At 42.7% G+C, this 19,201-nt stretch overlaps 1 protein-coding gene across 1 annotated transcript; it reads right to left on the bottom strand.

Annotated features, from left to right (window-relative positions):
* Positions 1-4,940: 4,940 nt before the first annotated feature.
* On the bottom strand, positions 4,941-5,997 carry LOC115675954 (ethylene-responsive transcription factor RAP2-1-like). The gene has a single exon (XM_056321294.1). It carries the CDS (start codon positions 5,697-5,699, stop codon positions 5,205-5,207), a length of 495 nt encoding a protein of 164 aa, XP_056177269.1. The 5' UTR covers positions 5,700-5,997; the 3' UTR covers positions 4,941-5,204.
* Between the last annotated feature and the right edge of the window lie 13,204 nt (positions 5,998-19,201).

Below are 19,201 nucleotides of genomic sequence, written 5' to 3'. Positions count from 1 at the left end.
TCTTGTAAATTTCCGCGTTCTCCAATGTAATTGCGATTTTATTTGGCATGTCTTTAAAGTTAAACTATCAGGTCATCCATTATGCGTATATAAAGACAATTGAAGAAAAAAAAAGAGCTTAGTAGCGATATGCTCGACTAAGTAGATGTCTATAAACACTTGTCTGTGTTAAAAAGTTGTTATGCTCGGAATTTTATGCATTTTACTCTACAATCAATTCAAGAATTCGCTTAAAAAAATGGAAAAAAAAAATTAGATTTCTGGGTAGTTTCACTCTCGGACGTAACAAAAATGTAGAGAGGTAAAATCTTAAGATGAATGAAGTAATGCTTTTAATATGCATCATCACACCCACTTAAGATTTGCAAAAATTAAAATTAAAATTAAAAAATCCACTTGATATGGAAACTAAATCCTTTGTAGAGAAAAATTAAAAAAAAGAAAGCAACTAACCACTTTACTTTCTTTTAAGGTGAAAATAGCTCCACCAAACTTATAGCCCATAATTTTCTCTTATTCGAGTCCTGACACCTCAAGCTACCCTGAACATATTTCTATAATTTTCGTACATTTTTCCTTCCTTTTCTTTGCTATTTTTCTAAACAAAGTTAAGCCCGTATCTTGCACTTTCCCTTTTATTCTTTTACTTTTCCTTTAACATTAATTTGACCCAAAATTGTACTTGTGCTTTGATCCATATCAATTTGATCTTTGTTTAATTGGCATGAGAATCCAATTTGGGATCCTCTTTCTTTTCTTTTTTTCTTTTTTTTTGTCTCACTTCTCTTTTTTATGTAGAAGTATGTCCGCTGTTCATGAGGACAGAACCCCGAACCTGATACTTTCCGGCCCCATTCTCTTGTCCTTTTACCAGTAGGGCCACATGCCTGTTGGCGAGACCCATGTTTGCTAAGGGGAACATTGACGTATACAGTCACGCCAACATAAGCAAAAGTAAACATAATAATAAAAACAAAAGAGAATAGCGTCAAGCAAGCAGAGAAACAAAGAGGCTGCGAGGGCGAGAGTTAGGGGCGGCACCGGCGCTGCCACCGCCCCACTTGTGCCGTGCCTACCGGCGAGGGTGGCTGGCCCTTGCCGGTAAGTGTCGGCATGCTCATCAGTATATTGCTTTCGCTGGTTTCCGCCGTTGGATGGGGGTGGGGCTTTTCAAGACCAATGGGACTGTGCAGCACTTGTTGCCTTTGGGCCTTTGGCCTTTCGTTTTATCTTCCGGCGTCGCGTTGGAGGTCCACGGGTCTTGTTGCATGTTAATATGCGTGGCGGGTTTAATTATCGATATAACCTTTCATTTGCTTTATTAAAAGGGTTGATACCGTTAAAAATCTAAGACTGATACCTGTATAACACATTTACCCCAAACTAATTTTTACCTTGCATAAAATCCCAAACCGATACCTTGATCCGAATATATATATATACACTCCCGTTAACAGTTTTGCAATATCCTGCGAAAAATGCTTATGTGTTAACACACGCGGCAGGCGATTACAAGACGGATCCGACATGGTGAACGATAGATTCCACATGGAAAATCCTCATGCTTAACTATGTATGCATTTTAATGCAATATTGGATAGAATACTAACGAATGGTAAATTTGAGTCACGGCATGTGTCGTTGGGGTACCACGTCGTGTATAGAGGTCACAGAATAATTGAATAATACCCCTACGCCCGTGTTTATAAGTCCATTAGTTGCTTGCCCGTGTTTCAAATTTTTATTTTTACATACAATTTTGACTGCACAACATTCAATCACAGGTGCACGACGTGTGTGGTAGCAATTAAGGGTGTGCTAAAGAAAAAACGTTAGGCTCTCGTTGATCCTGGATCGGCCTGCCCAACTCGGCTCAATTTTTGCGGGCTCTACTAGGCCTTGTCGGTCCACATGTCCTGAATATGTTTTTTTCCAGTTCAAACTAGTCTGATTGGAGAAATAACATACCTTCGTTTTCGGGCTCCGGTAGGCCCGTGTTGGGGAGGCGCATCCGTGGGGCGGTTTTAGGTGGCGGGAGTGGTGGCTAGCGGCGAAGGGCGGGGGTGGTGGCTAGCGGCAAAGGGCGGGGGTGGTGGTAGACTTGGATTAACAATTTGGGTGGATTAGTAGAGTTTGAGGTGTGAAAAATCCATTTTATAAAAGTTGAAGATGTAAGTGCTAAAGGAAGAGAAAATTCACACTTACACGGAAAAAAAAAGAGGAGTATGTAAATGAATTTCCAGCCTCTATCTCCAACCGACCCGAAATTGCCGATCCTACTCGCTCCGGGCCAAATGGCCTCGCCTCGGTGTAGGCCGAAAAAGCCTCGGGCCGGATCAAAATTCCGACGAAAGCCCGGCGAACCTGGCCAGTGCTTACCCCTAGTAGAGACCAGGAGTTGGAGCTAATTGACATTCTCGTAAGTCATTACATGACGTGGTTTCTAGGAAAATCCACACTTCGGCCACGGGGCTTAGACAGGTTAACACTGAAAAAGACAGCCACGTGGCGGGCTCTCGACGGAGGACACGATGCTAACCTGGTGTGTGTTTTTCCCTGCCTTATAACTCGATAAGCTTGGAACTGTAACCTAACCAAAACCCTTCGGGAAAGCGCATCGAACATTTCGATAAAGATTTTTAAAAAAAAAAAAAAACGTACGCGCGGGACCGTCCAATAATGCGAGGCATATGTCTTCGCGAATATCGCTCTCCATCGAGCGCACGTAGTAGCTTTCGATGGCGGCCGTAGATGGTGACGCGGCAGCGCATGTGGCCCCGTCTCCGCCGTCCTTCCCCAAACCTAAGCAAGATCAGATCAGGCGTCGAAAAAGCCGTGGGATTCCTGTGTAAAAGAATCGAACCCTTCCCTCCAATAATGCCTGGGGCTCGGTATTTATTCCGGCTCAACACAGCCGTCGCGTTTGTTTTACTTTATCTCGCACTTAAGACACTCTTGGTCGGTCGACACACACGTGTCCATTTTTAACCTGCTCCACGTGGCACGAAGAGATGGAATTTAAATGCCGCCTTTGCAAGATTCGGTGGCTTTGTAAATTGCCCACCACAACGCCTTCTCACGTTCTTCTCTGCCCTAATCGCGGCAAAAGCTCTTCGCGGCGTTTAGGTTCCAATGTCCAAAAGGTAAAATTAGGTCGAGAGTTAGGTGGTGTTGCGCTTGGAATGCACCGTTCGATTTTTGCTAGGTATACTTCTTGGAACCTGCGGTGTTACGGGAAATTTTGTTTCGGTAATTCGTGGTTTTTAAGAGGAGATTTTGGGGGCAAAAACCGGCCGAGGAATTTCGGTCCCGTTAGACCTACAAGAACGTAGAGAGTAGTTTCTTGATTTTTACATCGACGCGCATAAAAGATTTTAGGTTGGACTCTTCGAAATATTATTTTCAGAGCCAACGTGCCGTATTGATTGGTCACTCTCGAATAGCCCGACGGAATTGACGAGAGGGTTTTTGTTCGCCGCATGATTCGATCCCATTTTTTTGTGATCGAATTTTCTAATCTTCGCTTGGACAATTGTTTTTGATACATCGACCTATGAGCAACTTAAAGTGCTGGGGCTGAGAGATGTCTTGCTTTTATTTTGTTCCCCCCTTTTTAATATCTTTCTTTTCTCTTTTCTTCCATTTTACCATTTCTTCTCCCCCAAGCAACATGACCACCACCCGTCGTCGCAATCACCATCACCACCACCACTACCGCCAATTTGTCTTCGCTCTAAGCACAATCACAACCGTCGTCATCATCATGTGCTCTCTCTCTCTCTCTCTCTCTCTTCATCCGAATCGACAAGATATACCAACGGATCGAGTCGAAGGAGAGCGAGAGCTGAGGTACGAAAGCGTGGAGCAAGTGCGACAAGCTGCGATGAGGATGTAAGCGATGGATGCAAAGATGGGACAGGGTGGAGAGAATTACGGTCATAAGGATTTCCTTGCACATGATCACAATTCACAGGGTATGAAATATCTCCGAATCAGGAACAGTCGAGCACCATTCACCTACCCCCATAACATAAACACGGTTTATTAATATAATTTACTGTATCACTACTCACATGTGTAGGCCACATCATACTGTATTCCGATCGCGACCCTCGGCTTATTAGAATCAAACCTTGGTTGACAAATGCGCACATCTCTGTTTGCAGAACAATCATGCTTTGCTTCCTTTGCTCGACAGGCTATAGTAAAACATGGACGGCCCCGTCTGCGATTATTTTTTTCTTCATAGGTGTGCGCCGACCCGACATAAAGAAATTACCAAAAGAGAGAGAAGAAAACGCACTGATATTCACCACCCCGCCCACCTCCTCCTCCTCCTCCATCCTTCGCCACCCACCTCCAGCAGGCGGAGCTTTCACGTAATCCCCCGCCACCCGCCTCCTCCTCCGTGACGGCGACAGCCTCCCTCATTCGTTCTGGACCACTCTCTCTCTCTGTCTCTCTGTCTCTCTCTCTCTCTCTCTCTCTCTCTAGACATACTGTTCCATTGCTTTTTGTGGTGTCCACAGGAACAACGTAAGCAACGGCTCCTCCTGGTGGCTAACTCCACCTTATCTCCTTATCTACTTTGTTTTCTTTAAGCGCCAGCTTCTGCGAGAGTTGGCCCAGAAGAACCAAAAGCAGAGAGTGGTAGGTCCGTCCTCGTTCCTTTATCCTCCGCCTCCTCATCTCTTGCTTTGGACGAGGTCCCAGTTTCTCCTCATGTCCCGAGCTTCCCCCAGGAAACAAATCTCCCGTTGGTCGCACCCCAAGAAAGATAGAAAAACAGACGGACGTGCATATCTCAAGAAAGAAGCAAGAAAATTGATTCAATGGATGACCCAACAGACTGTGTCTTTCTTTTCCCCTTTCTTGATTGCTTCTGTGTATTGTCAAACACCTACAGATACAAAGAGCAACTGCACACAAGATCGACGATATGATCTAAATTGCTTCTATATATGTCGAGCGTCAGAGATATATTTCATATTTGTCATCTCCCTATCAAAAAGAAATGAAAAACTTCATCAGGGCCTTAGTCTTTTTCCCCCATATTCAGCTTGATCAATCGGCGCGTGGAAACTAAGAAAAGAAAGAAAAGATCAAACTCGGTTACCCACTAAAAACTACAGCAAAACTGGAAAAAAAACACCAAAAAAATCAGATAAAGCTAGGTGATTATATGGGCGATCCTTCGCTCTAATTCAATCTCCGTCCGAGTTCTCCGATTTTGGGTACTCGTTCAAGTCCGGCTTCTCCGTGGTCACCTGGCTCGAGTTCGGCTCCGGGGCGGGGAGCTGGGCCGCAGAGGCCTGGAGGGCGTCGACCCGGGCCCCGACCTCGGTGGCCTTCTTCCGTATGGAGGCGGCGGACAGGTCCCGGAGCTCGTCGTCCTCCTGGAAGACCAGCTCGGGGAAGTTGAGCCGGGCCGAGGGGCCGCGGAGGTAGAACACCGCGGTGTCGTAGGCGCGGGCCGCCGCGATCGGGGTGGTGTAGGAGCCGAGCCAGATCCGGGACCGCTTGTTCGGCTCCCGGATCTCCGCCACCCACTTCCCCCACTTCCTCCTCCTTATCCCCCTGTACGGCTTTTCCGCTTGCTGGTGATCGTGGTGGTGGTGCTGCTGCCTCTGCTTGCGCTTCTCGGCAGCCGTCCCCGTCGCTGTCGTGGTCGGCGTTGCAGTAAAAAACTCACCCTCCATGATCGATGATGGCCCTTCCTTTCTCGTTCTCTCCTTCCCCTTAGAACTACAAAAACTCGGAACAGAGGAGCAAGAACGAATACGTTTCGCTCATGGGGGGGGTGGGGGATCTTCTCTCGCTCGGATGATCCCAGGAAACGCTTGCCGCATGAAAACCCTGGTTTGCGTTTCGTACGAGAATATAAATACGAGTTTTCTAGAGAGAGAAAGAGGGAGGAGGGTAGAGAGGGAGTTTCCGACTTGGCTGCGAGCCTGTCGTCTGGGGACGGCTGCCACGTTGATCTTCCCTTTAAGATAATCCAAACTTGGCCGACATAATCCATCGCTCCCCTGCAATCTCTACTTTCAGCTTCTCCTCTTTTCCTCTCCTGTGCGGTCGAGTTTTTGGTAAATTGGGTAATGATTCTTCGTCGTCTTCTGCGCACTGTTGCTTCGAAAGCTTCGCTACCTGATGTAATCGCTAACAGTACCGCGAGAGGTACGTGTACATTTGGAAGATGTGTATGCCCATCTCGCTAGGGCAAAAAGTTTGTCCCGATGGACGAGTCCAAGAAGGGATTACCGCTCCATGAACAGATGATTCGAGTCTGCACATAGTTTTCAGCGCTTCCCTCCACTGGGGAAGTAGCTTCGTACGTAGCAATTATTTCGAAGGCTTATAATCAAGCAGACCATAATGAGTTCATTATAATGGTGCGTCGAATCTCGATTGGATATTCGTGATATTCGAGGTTCTTTCTCGCGAAACCTGAAGAGCAAACCGAGTTTTCGAAGCGAGATCTTAATTTGTTAGGATCTTTTAGACGTTGTGATGATGATTGATCAAATTCATTGGGATTGATTTGGTTCCGCTTAAGAATTTTTTTGAAATTTCTGAATCTGAGGATTCGATCATTATGATGATTTCTTGTATTTTATATCTTGTCAATTGACTGAATTGAGCTACAGACGGTATCTTCCTCCATTCCTGATTAGAGGAAAGTTTCCCTTGACTGTTCATTTGATTGGTATGTTACAAATATAGACACCGCTTGCGTTTATATTTAATTAAGTTTACATATGAATGATATCCATAACTAATAACCTACTAATCAAAGGTATGGTTTGGGAAATTTTTTTTGATATAATTATCCAAAAAGTCATAAACTTATTACATAATAGCTAATTCAATCACAAACTTCTCAATTTGATCAATTAAATCCTAAACTTTAGGACGATTTGCCAATGTAGTCTTTATAGCCAATTTTGGCCAGACATCAAAGACGTGGGCGCCGGCTATCCTGCATGCCATAGCCGCAGGTTACATGGATGATTTTTTGCGAATGTTTTATATTTTCTTTCCTTTTTTTTTTCCTTTTCTTTTCTTCCCTTTTTCTTCTAACTAGAGATAAAGAAAAGTGTTGCTCATAATGATGCTAAATATCAACCAATGGAACAATTATTCAGAGTGCCTCACTCGAATCCCAACCATCAATCACACCCTCCAATCTCTTATTTCTTGTCCACAAAATGACTCAAACTTCCATAGAACACTTAAAACATATGGGCTCTCAATTTGTGTATTCAAAGTGAAAAGAGCGACTCAAATACACAAAACGTCGGGGATAAGAGCATAATTGAATTGGACCCAATCATTTTGTCATTTTGTAAGCAATCATCCTTCTTTAATCAAGTGATTCTAATATTATACTTTTAGTACATTTGTATTTGGATTTAACCAAAGTATTTTTACGCTCTATGTTATAGTACCGATTCATTTTAACAGCTATCTATTTTTTCTCTATCACATCTTACACTGTGTGTAGTATGGTCAATCTTACTGTTATAGTTTTTTTTTTCCAGTTCTTCATATATATATATTTCACATATCGCCGGTCTATTCCACTACGAATTCTATTCTAAGCGACAGAGTAAAATTTCCTCTCTATATTTTTTTGCAGAAAAAATTTGCGTATTTTCGTTCTACCACAAAACATGTCGGGTATCGTAAAGTCAATTAATTTTACTTAAGTTTATAAGCATGGAAATTCTCTCATAAGGAGATAATTTTACGACTTATTAATTATAAATTCTTTTAGGCATATACTATGTTTATGACTATGACTTGATCTTTTTAGAATTGTTTTGGGGAAAAGGAAAAGCTTATCTTTATCACACAAATCGTAGTCAAATCTTCTTGCTTTTGAAATATCACAGTGTGCAATGTAAGTGGTCATCTACAACATGAACTTGAAGTAGGCGGGGGGAGTGCCGACGTGTACAGTTACGGCTTCACTACGCAAGCATGAAGTTCCACAACCCTCTCGCATGTCAAGCCGGAAAAAATTTATTAAATGGCGGATAAAATTGAAATTAGGTAAAGTCTCGGATAAAATAATAACGTCGCGTGCACTTTAGTATATGAGCATGTGAATCATTAGACCGAGCAAACCCCCCATGAGAGTATTTAAAAGGCCGATTTACATGGCAATATGGTAAAGATTCCGGGGGTATGATGTCTGCCGTCGGTGTCTCGACTCGGTGTGTCGTCCATCCCGATCATTAGTCGGTGTGGAGAATGGTGGTTGCGAAATTCATAATCAATGCATCGGAGGTTTGATATTTGTCGACGAATCGATAGATGCGACGGGGCTTGGGTCTTTTCCCATATTTCGGCCGGCTATTTTTAAGGGTTTAATATCACGAAAAACTCCAAATTGGTACAACCATAACAAATTTACCCCGAACTAATTTTTTGACAGACAAAAGCCCCAAACCGGTGTACTTGTGACAAATATAGCCTCCGTTAATTTCCGTTAAATTTTACCGTCGAATTTCTGAGTTGAATGACATGTGACAGTTGACGGGTGTATCGATTTAGGTTTCTGAGGTTTTTGACCCTCCGTTTGTCGCATATATGCCGGTTCGAGGTTTTTGCTATTTGAATGATACTTTAAATCTTGGCGAAACTTTTCAAACAAAGGTGTAAAACAAACGGTTATTGATTTGTCGACGGTTTAAAAAACGATTTTTCATTGCTAGCAATTCGATGATCTTTTAGTCAAGTGGACAAGAGAGAGGGTGGAAGGAGGGGGCCAACAAATTAAAAAGAATTAGGTCGGTGTCGGTGGCGGTGGCGCAATGGACGGACGGGATCGGCTTGTTCGGAGTCGCTTTCCATCCACGCCATTCGATGATCTTTTAGTCAAGTGGAGATATAACAACAGAAGGGAATTGCTTTTTATAGCACCTTGAAAGAAAGATTGTCTCTTCCATACATATCCTGTCACGGGGAAAAGCATTAGACATTGCTGACGTGAACGTTGGCCGGTCTATGTGATATCGTCGACAAAGTGCCAATTCAATTCTTTTGACTAATTTGACATTCCTATCGTGGACGTTGACTGGCCTACGTGGTACCGTAAACACTAATGTGGACGATTAATAATAATATTTAAATGCTTTTTTTGTTCTTTTTCTTTTTTTTCTTTCTTCTTCCTTTGGCCGGTGACCAATCACCGGCCGCAGGTGATGGCTTGGCGGGCTGGCCTCCACTAGGCAAGGCTCGGCATCAAACGCCATAGGCAAGGTAGAGCCTCGGCGAAGGCTCCCCTCGCCATATTTGTTGAGACCGCCGTGGCTTGGGTGAGGGCCGACCTCGCCAGATCTGGCGAGGGCAGCCCTTGCTAGGGTTTGCTTGGCCTAGCCTTGCCTGTGGCGGTTGACGGCGACCCTCGCCCTGGCAAGGCTAGCTCGCCCGACCATGGCCGGCGGCCGATCACTAGCAAAAGAAGGAATAAAGAAAAAAAAGAAAAGAAAAGAAATTTTTTTTTAAAATAGAAAAATATTATAAAATTGTTCATGTCAGTGCTGGTGGTGCCATGTAGGCTAGCGGATGTCAATATCCTGCCAAAATTAGCTGGAAGGACTAAATTGACATTATTTCAAAAGGTTTAGGACTAAATTGGCACGAAAAAAAAGGTTTATGATTAAATTAATAGGATTATGACTTTTCCGACACTTTTCCCTCCTATCTCATGTATATTACATGTGGCCTCTTTCGACTTATGACTGAATTTCAAAACATAGAAAAAATAAGTTGATTAGTGAACCTCATAAATTGATTTCGTGTTACACGTTTGGACTGATCGCAAGAGGTCGACCGACTTAAACGGCCTGTCTCCAGCGTGGTCGAAACCTAGACCTCGGCTAGGTGCGGTCGAGTCTTGAATCTAGTTCGATGCTCAATCCGAGGTCGTCCACCTCGATTCCATGTCGCCACGGTGCAGGATCGGAGATGGACGCGGCGAAGGAGTGGCTTTCGAGGGGCGGAGGGGGTCGGGCGACGGTAGAGAGGACGAGACAGAAGACGGAGCGCGACGCAAATGGCTGTCCATTTCGTTCCTTTGAAAGTCCTTCCGGTGTCTAGCATCTTTCGCTACTACTCATTCGACGGCCGAAAAAACGATCATCCATTTGGAGGCAGCCTTAATTTCTTCCTTTCAGGATAAATCATTCCTGTGCACGGATTGCAACATATCGTGTGAACATGTAAGATATGATCTTGCCTTCAAAATTCAAACACAAAATGATTTTGCCGTCACACGAATGAAGAAAATAACAGCGGCATCACACATGATCATCGAAGAGAGGCCGGTCAATATATGTACAGGTGTCGGGACACGAATGGGTTCGCGGAGTCAAATACGACGATTACCGCCTTAATTTCCATTAGTTCAGATTAGTTTGAATAAGCAACACCCCAATATGAAAAAAAAAACATTCATGTATTTTTGGGTTAATACCACGAAAAACCCCTAACTGATACATCCGTGATAAATTTACCCCAAATTAATTTTTGGACCACAAAAAATTCCAAACTAGTACATTTGTGACAAATTTACCCTCCGTTAGTTCCCGTCAAATTTTACCGTCAAATTGCTGAGTTGGATAACACGGGGCAGTCGACGGGTGTACCAGTTTTGGGTTCACAGGTTTACCAATTTGCGGTTTTTCGTGGTATTAATCCAGTTTAACGGAGGGTAAATTTGTCAGAAATGTACCAGTTTGGAGTTTTTGGTGGTCAAAATATTAGTTTGCGGTAAATTTGTCACAAGGGTACCGATTTGGGGTTTTTGGAGGTTAAAAAATTGGTTCGAGTAAATCTGTCACAAGTGTACTAGTTTAGGATTTTCCTTGGTATTAACCCCATATTTTTAGCACGGAGCAATAGACTCCTGCCCTAAGAATTAGATAAGCATTGGAAAAGAATATGAAGTCAGAATAATTTGATTTAAGCTTAAGGCCGAATCAACAAAATGACAAAAAGTCGGTCGCCCCCCTAACTCGCTGCCGGCATGTGTGTATGCCGACAGCACCGCTAGTGCTTTTCCATCATTGGCGTAATGGGAGTTGGAGTGGGACACCGATCGCAATAATTTAAAGCATAAACCCTACATGTGCGCCCATCGATTGCTTGCTGCATAATGATAGAAAACCTGAAAAAACGGCTTGCTAGCCAAACAAGGCAGGATTCAGAGGTAAATGAGAACGGCTTTTGCTAGCTCGTTGTTTGACCTCTCCTTGAGGACAGCCGCTTGTTGTCGTTGTTCATCGGCTGATCAAAGATGATGAACCTTCAGTTGGGACGGAGGATGTCCGGCGCAGCTCTGCTGCAGCCACTTTTAGCTGTGAAATGGGGCGCCGCGCCTTTTGACGGCGTTCGGTTTCAGATGTTGCGGTTGTAAAATAATGTATGCTGAACATGTAACTTACAAAACTTCATTCAGCCACAACTATATATATATATCAGAGGGTTTCGGTTCTAATTGACCAATTATCGATAATGGTGAGAACATGCTTGTTACGGAAGTGCAATTTTGACCAGAAAAAATTGTAGTTTGTAAGTGAATTTTTTACTTAGTGCGTCAGGTCGAGCTTGCTTGCAACCCAATCGTGAGTTTAAAATGATTGGGTGTTGTCAATGGACTTCAAAAATGAGAGAGAGAGAGAGAGAGGGGGTGGCGACGACAATAGAGTGGCGGGGCAGTGGCATCGGCATATAGCCGGTGATAGCAGTTTCTCCGGAGAATGAGACGATGGGAGGCACATACAGTGGCTGATTTGGGAGGAGCAAAAAGGAGGAGAGTTGTTTGGGATTTGCGCGAAGTTGAGCAGTATAAACTCAAACACAACGGATGCTTGTCGTAATCATCACTACTTAGCAAGAGATAACAGATGTAATCGAAGCCGGAGAAAGTGAATCGACTCTTTTCCGGTGCATCCACGAGTATGACTATCCGAAATTTTCAAAGTCGGTTTTTTTGCATCGGGTATTCCATACTGTATAACGTCACGCAATACATGATTCATTATCCGTCGTCGGATGTCGCCGATCAGACAAGAAAATGTCAATTGGTTGGCGAATCCCGAGCTTCCGATGTTGACACCGGCATACCGCGCATTATTGTACCCTAGAGATTTGGTTACCCATTTCCACAAGCACTTCTTTATGTTGGATAAGAGGAACCAAACGTCACCGGTCGAGGCTGAAAAGGACATGGCTGGCCCAGAGGACATGAATCCCATCATACATATATAAGTATTCCTTCGTGTTGGATGAAGCGTAGATTAAACACTATGATTTACGTTTGACCCAACTAGGAGCTGCATTTTTTTCAATTATTAATCCGAGAATTTGAAGTACCCCTGTACTATAAGCAGTGCAGTACAAATTCAGAGGATGCCGCCTTAAGGAAAAAAGAATTTGTTTTAATTGTTTTATTTTCTCCGGATACCTTATTAATTACTACCGTCAATATTCGTCTTGAAATACTCGTTCCGGTTTCACCTACTTATGGACTTCTTTCCAAGTGTGATGATAAAAATTACGAAATCCAAAGCGACCTATAAGACATTGCTCGACATACGTGTACTTTTCAGTTTTTTTACGGTGTGAACTTTCGCTATTACATCTCAAATTGATACTCCATTTATTTACTAAAGCACTTGCAGTGAGGCACAGCAGCCGTTATCAACCGGCAACTTGGGACCGTTTTGCTGCATCACAATAGACAAACTATCTATTTTCTCGCTCTGCCGAACCGACTGTGATTGGCAATTTTCACTGGAAATCACGGTGAAGTCCATGAAAATTAACCATCGGCTCCGACACCACCTTTTGGGCCTGCCCGGTGGAAACTCGACCATCAACGGCATATCCAAGAGAACTGTCAATCGGGATATATATATGAACTGCTTCTCGCCGCATCAAATCTATGCGTGGGACTTCTCTTACACGATGCACTCTTGTACTACAACAAATCCAATCTGACATTAAGCGATATAAATGCTCAAATCAAGCTCCATATCAACTAGAGCTCAAAATATCGAACAACTGACATTTGTACCTGACTACCTTTCTTGGGGAAATTGGATCGCAAACGATAATTTCGACCTTCATGTTAAGCATTTTCCCCCTTTTTCTGGACGCACACCATACACATGGGGCACAAAATGTAGTCATCCTGGTCCTCAGGAAATAACAGCAAAGTTTAATTGCATCGTGTCATGCAGAAATTACAGTAATGCAATGTTCATCCATTTCAGACTCTTCCATTTTGGTCCTGACTCTTCGTAACACCGGCCCAAAGAAATGGAGAAAAGTCCGTGGACGGGGCTCATTCGAGTTAAGCCCAATCATGTCTGGAACTTTACGAATTTCAACCTTTTGTTGTGCCACGCGAGAGAACCGATTGGAAGGAAGACGAATTAAGAAATGTTACGTGATTGATATTAAATCGAAACATTCCTTATTACATGCTAATTAACGAGACCCAAATTTAGGGTCCGTTCGTTTGAAGGAAAACTGTTTCCGGAAAATTGTTTTCCGACTTTTCAGTATTTGGATGACGGAAGACTAATTGAATTACCGAAAAAAACAAATTTAGATCGGAGAAAAATTATTTATTTTCTCCTTTTGAGAAGAAAGGAAAAGCTTTCTCTAAATCGCCAAACAAATGAAAATTATTTATTTTCCTTGGTAATGATTTCATGAATAATATTTTCCTTTATCATGAAATTTTCAATGGAACATACAACCAAATTTTGAATAAGGTCGCTGTCTTACCAACAGGTAGCACTAAATTCTCGTGGGTCGAGTGTAGTTTCCATTTTTTTCTCTTTTGGACGGGACAAATAATTGAGTCAATCAAGCGCAACACATTATATTGATCCTTCGTACCCTTAATGCATCCAACACGACAAATCACATCTCAAAGTTGTACAATAACCTCTACATTATTGTTTCTTAATTGAAGTAGTTAGTACATGACGATGCCCATAATCTAATATTTTTTAATGAATCGCGCGCATGCATAGCACCTCCAATATATTTGATTCTTCTAGTTTAAGGATAAATTAGTTAAGGATGTTTGATGTGACCATCACATTGTCAGAAGCCACTTATCGACCTTTTTGCTTGTCGAATGACAAAAACGAAATTTGCCATTTCAGGAGAAAAACCAATGTGATTTAAGATGATCTTCTATATCGTATCTTTTATATTTTTCGGAAAATTGCATCGAAAGCCCCAAATCTTATCAGCAAATGAAATCGAGGCTAAAACATCTATTCGACGCGATCAACTCATGAGCATTGGGTTAAAACAAAAAATATATAAAAACAAGCACGGTTGGATTGCTTGCACGACAGAATGAGAGGGCGTCACGCAGAAGAAATCAGAGAAATTTCGGAAAAAAAAAAATTAAAGACTCGACCAACTTGGGAACCGATCGCATTCCATATACAAAGGTCTAGGACTTCCGACACTATTTTTTCCACATGCTTTCTAGAACATGCGAGGCGTTCAATATCAAACAGAAATCAAATTCCAGGAAAGTTGAGAAGAAATCAACAGCGAGAGTCAAAAAGTCGAAAGTGCCGATCGATCTGAACACACGCCGAAGACGTCGACCCATGTAAAAATGTAAGGTAATCGCTAAACATTGGGGTGGGACCACGGAATCATCGGTTGAGGAATTCCATGTGGGACAACGAGGAGCCCTGCGCTTTTTTTCCCCGAACTTTTTTTAAAACACCACTTTTTTTTATTGAGGAACCAAAGGATTGGTAGTAGATCTTTTCTAGGAGTGGGAATTGTCAAAAGAAAAAAAAATGCATTATGCTTTTAGCATCTTTGTCAATGCCGGGCTATTATGTGTAGCTGTAGCCTTTTTCTACAAGTCAAGATTTTGGAAAAATTACACAGATGCTCCTAGCTCGTGTTGTGGCGTGGTTGGCCTCGTGCTTAATCCCACTGTTGCTGGTCAAATTTGCATCGTGTGATTTTTCTCCCACCTCCAGGACCATTCGCATTTGATCCGCATAACCTAGAAGCCAACAGGAATGCGGAGCTGTTGGATAGTCGGATCTTTGCGCTCGTACTCCAGCATTGGGGGGAAAAAAAATATAAAATTAGTGACGCTATATGCTTTTATCGACATGACTGACTGAATCTGGATATCAACTCGCCCATGATGTAGGGGTGATCGGTTCCAGGGTGGGTTGGGTCCAGACCTGGAACCTGAAACCAACCCTGTTATAATCGGTTCCCAATTTTTGGAACCTGAAACCGATCATGTTTTCCCTAGACCCTGTTTTGGAACCGACCCTGTTTTTCCGATCCGGTTTCAGGGTCTACCCGAGAACCTGAAAATGTATATATGCAAGTCTCATCTCTATTAAATAATAAGCTTAACAAAGCAACATAGACAACACTTTCTGTGTACAGACTCCTAAGTGCGAATTAAGAGAAGATATAAGTTCACATTAGCCATTAACATATGTTTTAGTTCGCTCACAAAATTAGCCTTTAGCCAAGAATCAGTCTCATTGAGACTAAACTACGGTCACACTTTGCCAAGAAAAAATGTTTGCGGTGGCAACAAAAAAATATCATCATGTCTGAAAATTAACAAAGTCGGTCATGATGGAACCTGTGTAAGATGAGACAATGCTTCAAGGAAGTTTCGATCAAGCTGGATAGCTTTTAAATGTGCTTCTTCAGCCCTTTGATAGTCACCAACTGAACACAATGCCAAACCCTACACAACAATATGTCAAATATCTCAACAATGTAACCTTTGTAACTCGGCGAATTCAACATACCCGAATCAAATAATACGGATATTTCAAAAATAGGACAAACCAAATATGTATATGTAGATTTGTTCTCCTTATCGAGCTTAACACAGGCAGATAAGTCCGCAACAGCAGCTTCAAAATCCTTGAACTTGAAATTGACGATTCCTGGGTAAATAAGATACTCATAATTACATGTCAACAGAAAAACTCGAACTCGAACGCAAAACCTCAAACTCGAACTCGAACATTGCCCCAACACGAGAACAGATTCGGAGCTCGAGCTCGAAACCATCTGACCTTGCAACAAAGACGAAGAAGAGAGACTGAGGGAACGGAGGACTCGTGGATCGGTGAGAGCCGGACGGGGGAAGCGAACGTGATCTTGCGGCGAAGAGAGAACTGAGACAGAGGAGTGGCGAAGAGAGAAGTGATACAAGGGAGCGGCGAAGAGAGAAGAGAGGTAGGGCAACGTGATCTTCATTTAGGGTTTTTTTTTTTTTTTTACATTATCTTAAAACCGGTTCTAAAACTGGTCCGGTTCGGTTTTTACTTGAAACCGGAAACCGGTTCCAAAATGGACGGTTCTAACCGGTTTTAACAAGGAACCGGTACCCAGACCTGTTTTTCGCGTGAGCCGGTCCGGTTTCCGGATAAACCCGGTCCGGTTGCACACCCCTACCGTGATGTATTGGATCCTTATGTCGGAACTTACTCAAAAAGACTAAAAGTAGTATATTTCGAGCATGATAGACTATATAATTAAATTGCCTTTGTCCAAGCCAACTGAAATTGATCTTTGAGCTCATTTGGCCCAGCCCCATGAGCTTTTCAGGCACCTACCGGATCTACTTCCATGTGCATGTAACGATAGCCACTCCAAAAAGAAAAAAAAAAAAAAAAGCAATCAAAATAGACGCTTTCCGTACATGACATGGTAAACAGAGTAAATTACTATGCGTCCGATATGTGAGACTTTGTGTTTAATTTCTTATTAGGATTAGTGTCAAATCGATCTCGCGATCTCTCTCGCTGTATTCTGGGCCTATTTCGTTCTGAATTTTGTCGACAACCACCGGTGGACGGAAGCAGGCGATCCTTGAACACACGACGACTATTTTCTTGTGCAGTTTGCAATCGATGTCTCGAGGATTAAGTCACTCTATATAACATACTTAACAAGCACCCCCGGAAGCGCCGAGACATCGAAGGCGGGCCACCCGCTCTCCCCCACGTCGGCGTCGCCGCCTCGAGACGCCCGCGGTCCCCCTCCTCCCCGGAAATCCCCAACGTCGGACAAGGGACGAGAAACGATGATGAATGGGACTGTGATTCAACGTTGGACAGCCCCGCATTTGCGTTCTCGCGAGCAACAACAACAACTCCGGATTTCTAGAAGCCGCCCCCCTATTCTTTAATTGACTCGTGCGGGCACACCAACACACACACCACGCACACACACACCCGCAAAAAAAAAAAAAAAAAAAACTGATTCCATCTTTTGTCTCTCTCTCTCTCTCCTCTTTCAATGCAATGATGATAATAATAATAATAATAATAATAATAATATCGCCAACCAACGCGTAATTCTTTTTAATGAAGTCGAAGGCGTTGTCGGTCCGTTTCTTTAAAGCGAGGTCAATGGAATGGCGAGGCGACCATTAAAATGACCCCCCCAAAAAAAAATAGAGGGAAGAGAGAGAGAATAATTTGATTAATTATTTGGAGAAAATAATCAGGTGCGGGGCGGTGCGGTGCCTGCTTGGGGAAAAGTACCCCAAAAAACAAGTCCTAAACCTATTACATTTGTATCGATCCGATCTTAAACCTTTCAATCGGGCCAATTTACTCATGAACATTTTCATATTGGTACCGATTCGGCTTATCCGGTCAATTTAGGCCTGAAATCGCTGACGTGGACGCCGGTCGTTCCACGTGGTACTGCCGACGCCAATGTGAACATTTTTTTAAATGATTTTTTTTTCTCTTTTTTTGGACTTTTCCTTCTCTTTCTACTTATGGCCAGTCGTTGGCGGTGAATTGGATCCTTATATCGGAACTTACTCTAAAAGAGTAAACAGGATTTATTACAAGTAGGATAGGCTATATAACAAAATTGTATTGTCCAAGCCATCTGAAATTAATCTTCAAGCTCATTCGGCTCGACCCCATGAGCTTTTCAGGCAACTACCAGATCTACTTCCACATACATGTACTGACAGCCATTCCGGGAAAAAAAAGGAAGAAGTAAATCAAAATAGACATGGTAAACAGAGCAATAACTTGCTCTTACCAAAAAAAAAAAAAAAAAAACAGAGCAAGTTATTGTGCATAGGGTACGCCAGGCTTTGTGTTTAATTTCTAACTAGGAAAAAAAAAACAGAGCAAATTATTGTGCATCCGGTACGCGAGGCTTTGTGTTTAATTTTATTGACCTATTTTGTTTTTGATTTTGTCAACAATGGCTAACTGAGAAACGAGTGCGATCCACTGGTACGCAATGACTATTCTCGCATAATATCTCGAAAATTAAATTACTCCATAATAGATATACTTAACAACGAGTTCTCTAATATAGACTATTAGAGTAAATTAGGATATTTGCCTATATAAGAAATAATCAAAATATTTATATTGATTTTCTGAACCTTTCAAAATTGCATAATATCTCCTTCTTCTTTCTTGGTCGATAATGCGATATCCCCTTTGATTGTACATATTTCGATCAATAAATGTCACCTTCAATAGTCTCTCGTATAGCATATAAAGTAGGCCGATGCGCTCTTCATCACGATAAATTCAATCACACACAAATTCCTCGATCCTATCTCCCGCTTTATAATTTCTTACCTCTAGACAAAAAGAGAAGAAAAAGAGAAGAAAGAACTCATTCCATCTCGTCTCTTCTCTCTCCTCTTTCAATGCAAAACAAATAACAACAACATCGCCAGCCAAACGCGTAGTTCTTTTTAATGAAGTCCGAAGGCGTTGTCGGTTGGGGTCCCTAAATGCGAAATCAATGGAAAAGAAGAAAGAATAATTTGTTCAATTATTCGGAGGGAGCGATCGGGTGCGGGGCGTCGTGCGTTACATCGCATCCCCACCACGACGACTCGAGACAAAGAAAGACAAACCTCCTCGTTCTGGTCCCAACGTTAAATTTTTTGACCAAAATTTCATCTTTGTCCGTGATGAGACGAGAAGGGTGTCATTTAAAAATGTGTCCCTTGATGATATCCCATTGACTTTTCCCCGCATCATGTGATTTGACCCTCGCCCGCCTTATGTTGTCAGTGTTCTCAGAATCATCGAACGCTTCTCGGTTTTTTTTAGGAGCCCCCAAAAAAACACGACCGTTTGATTGAAGAGGGAGTTGGGGTCGA

The sequence above is a fragment of the Syzygium oleosum genome, unplaced genomic scaffold (genome assembly GCF_021117445.2).
Source record: "Syzygium oleosum isolate NSW1041296 unplaced genomic scaffold, Sole_v2.1 Sole_v2.22, whole genome shotgun sequence".
Lineage (NCBI taxonomy): Eukaryota > Viridiplantae > Streptophyta > Magnoliopsida > Myrtales > Myrtaceae > Syzygium > Syzygium oleosum.
Note: the sequence above shows the minus strand (reverse complement) of the source record. Positions and strands in the feature narration are given on the sequence as shown.

Bases quoted from the DNA above. Each gene is read 5' to 3' on its own strand.
- LOC115675954 (XM_056321294.1), bottom strand. From the start codon at position 5,699: ATGGAGGGTGAGTTTTTTACTGCAACGCCGACCACGACAGCGACGGGG.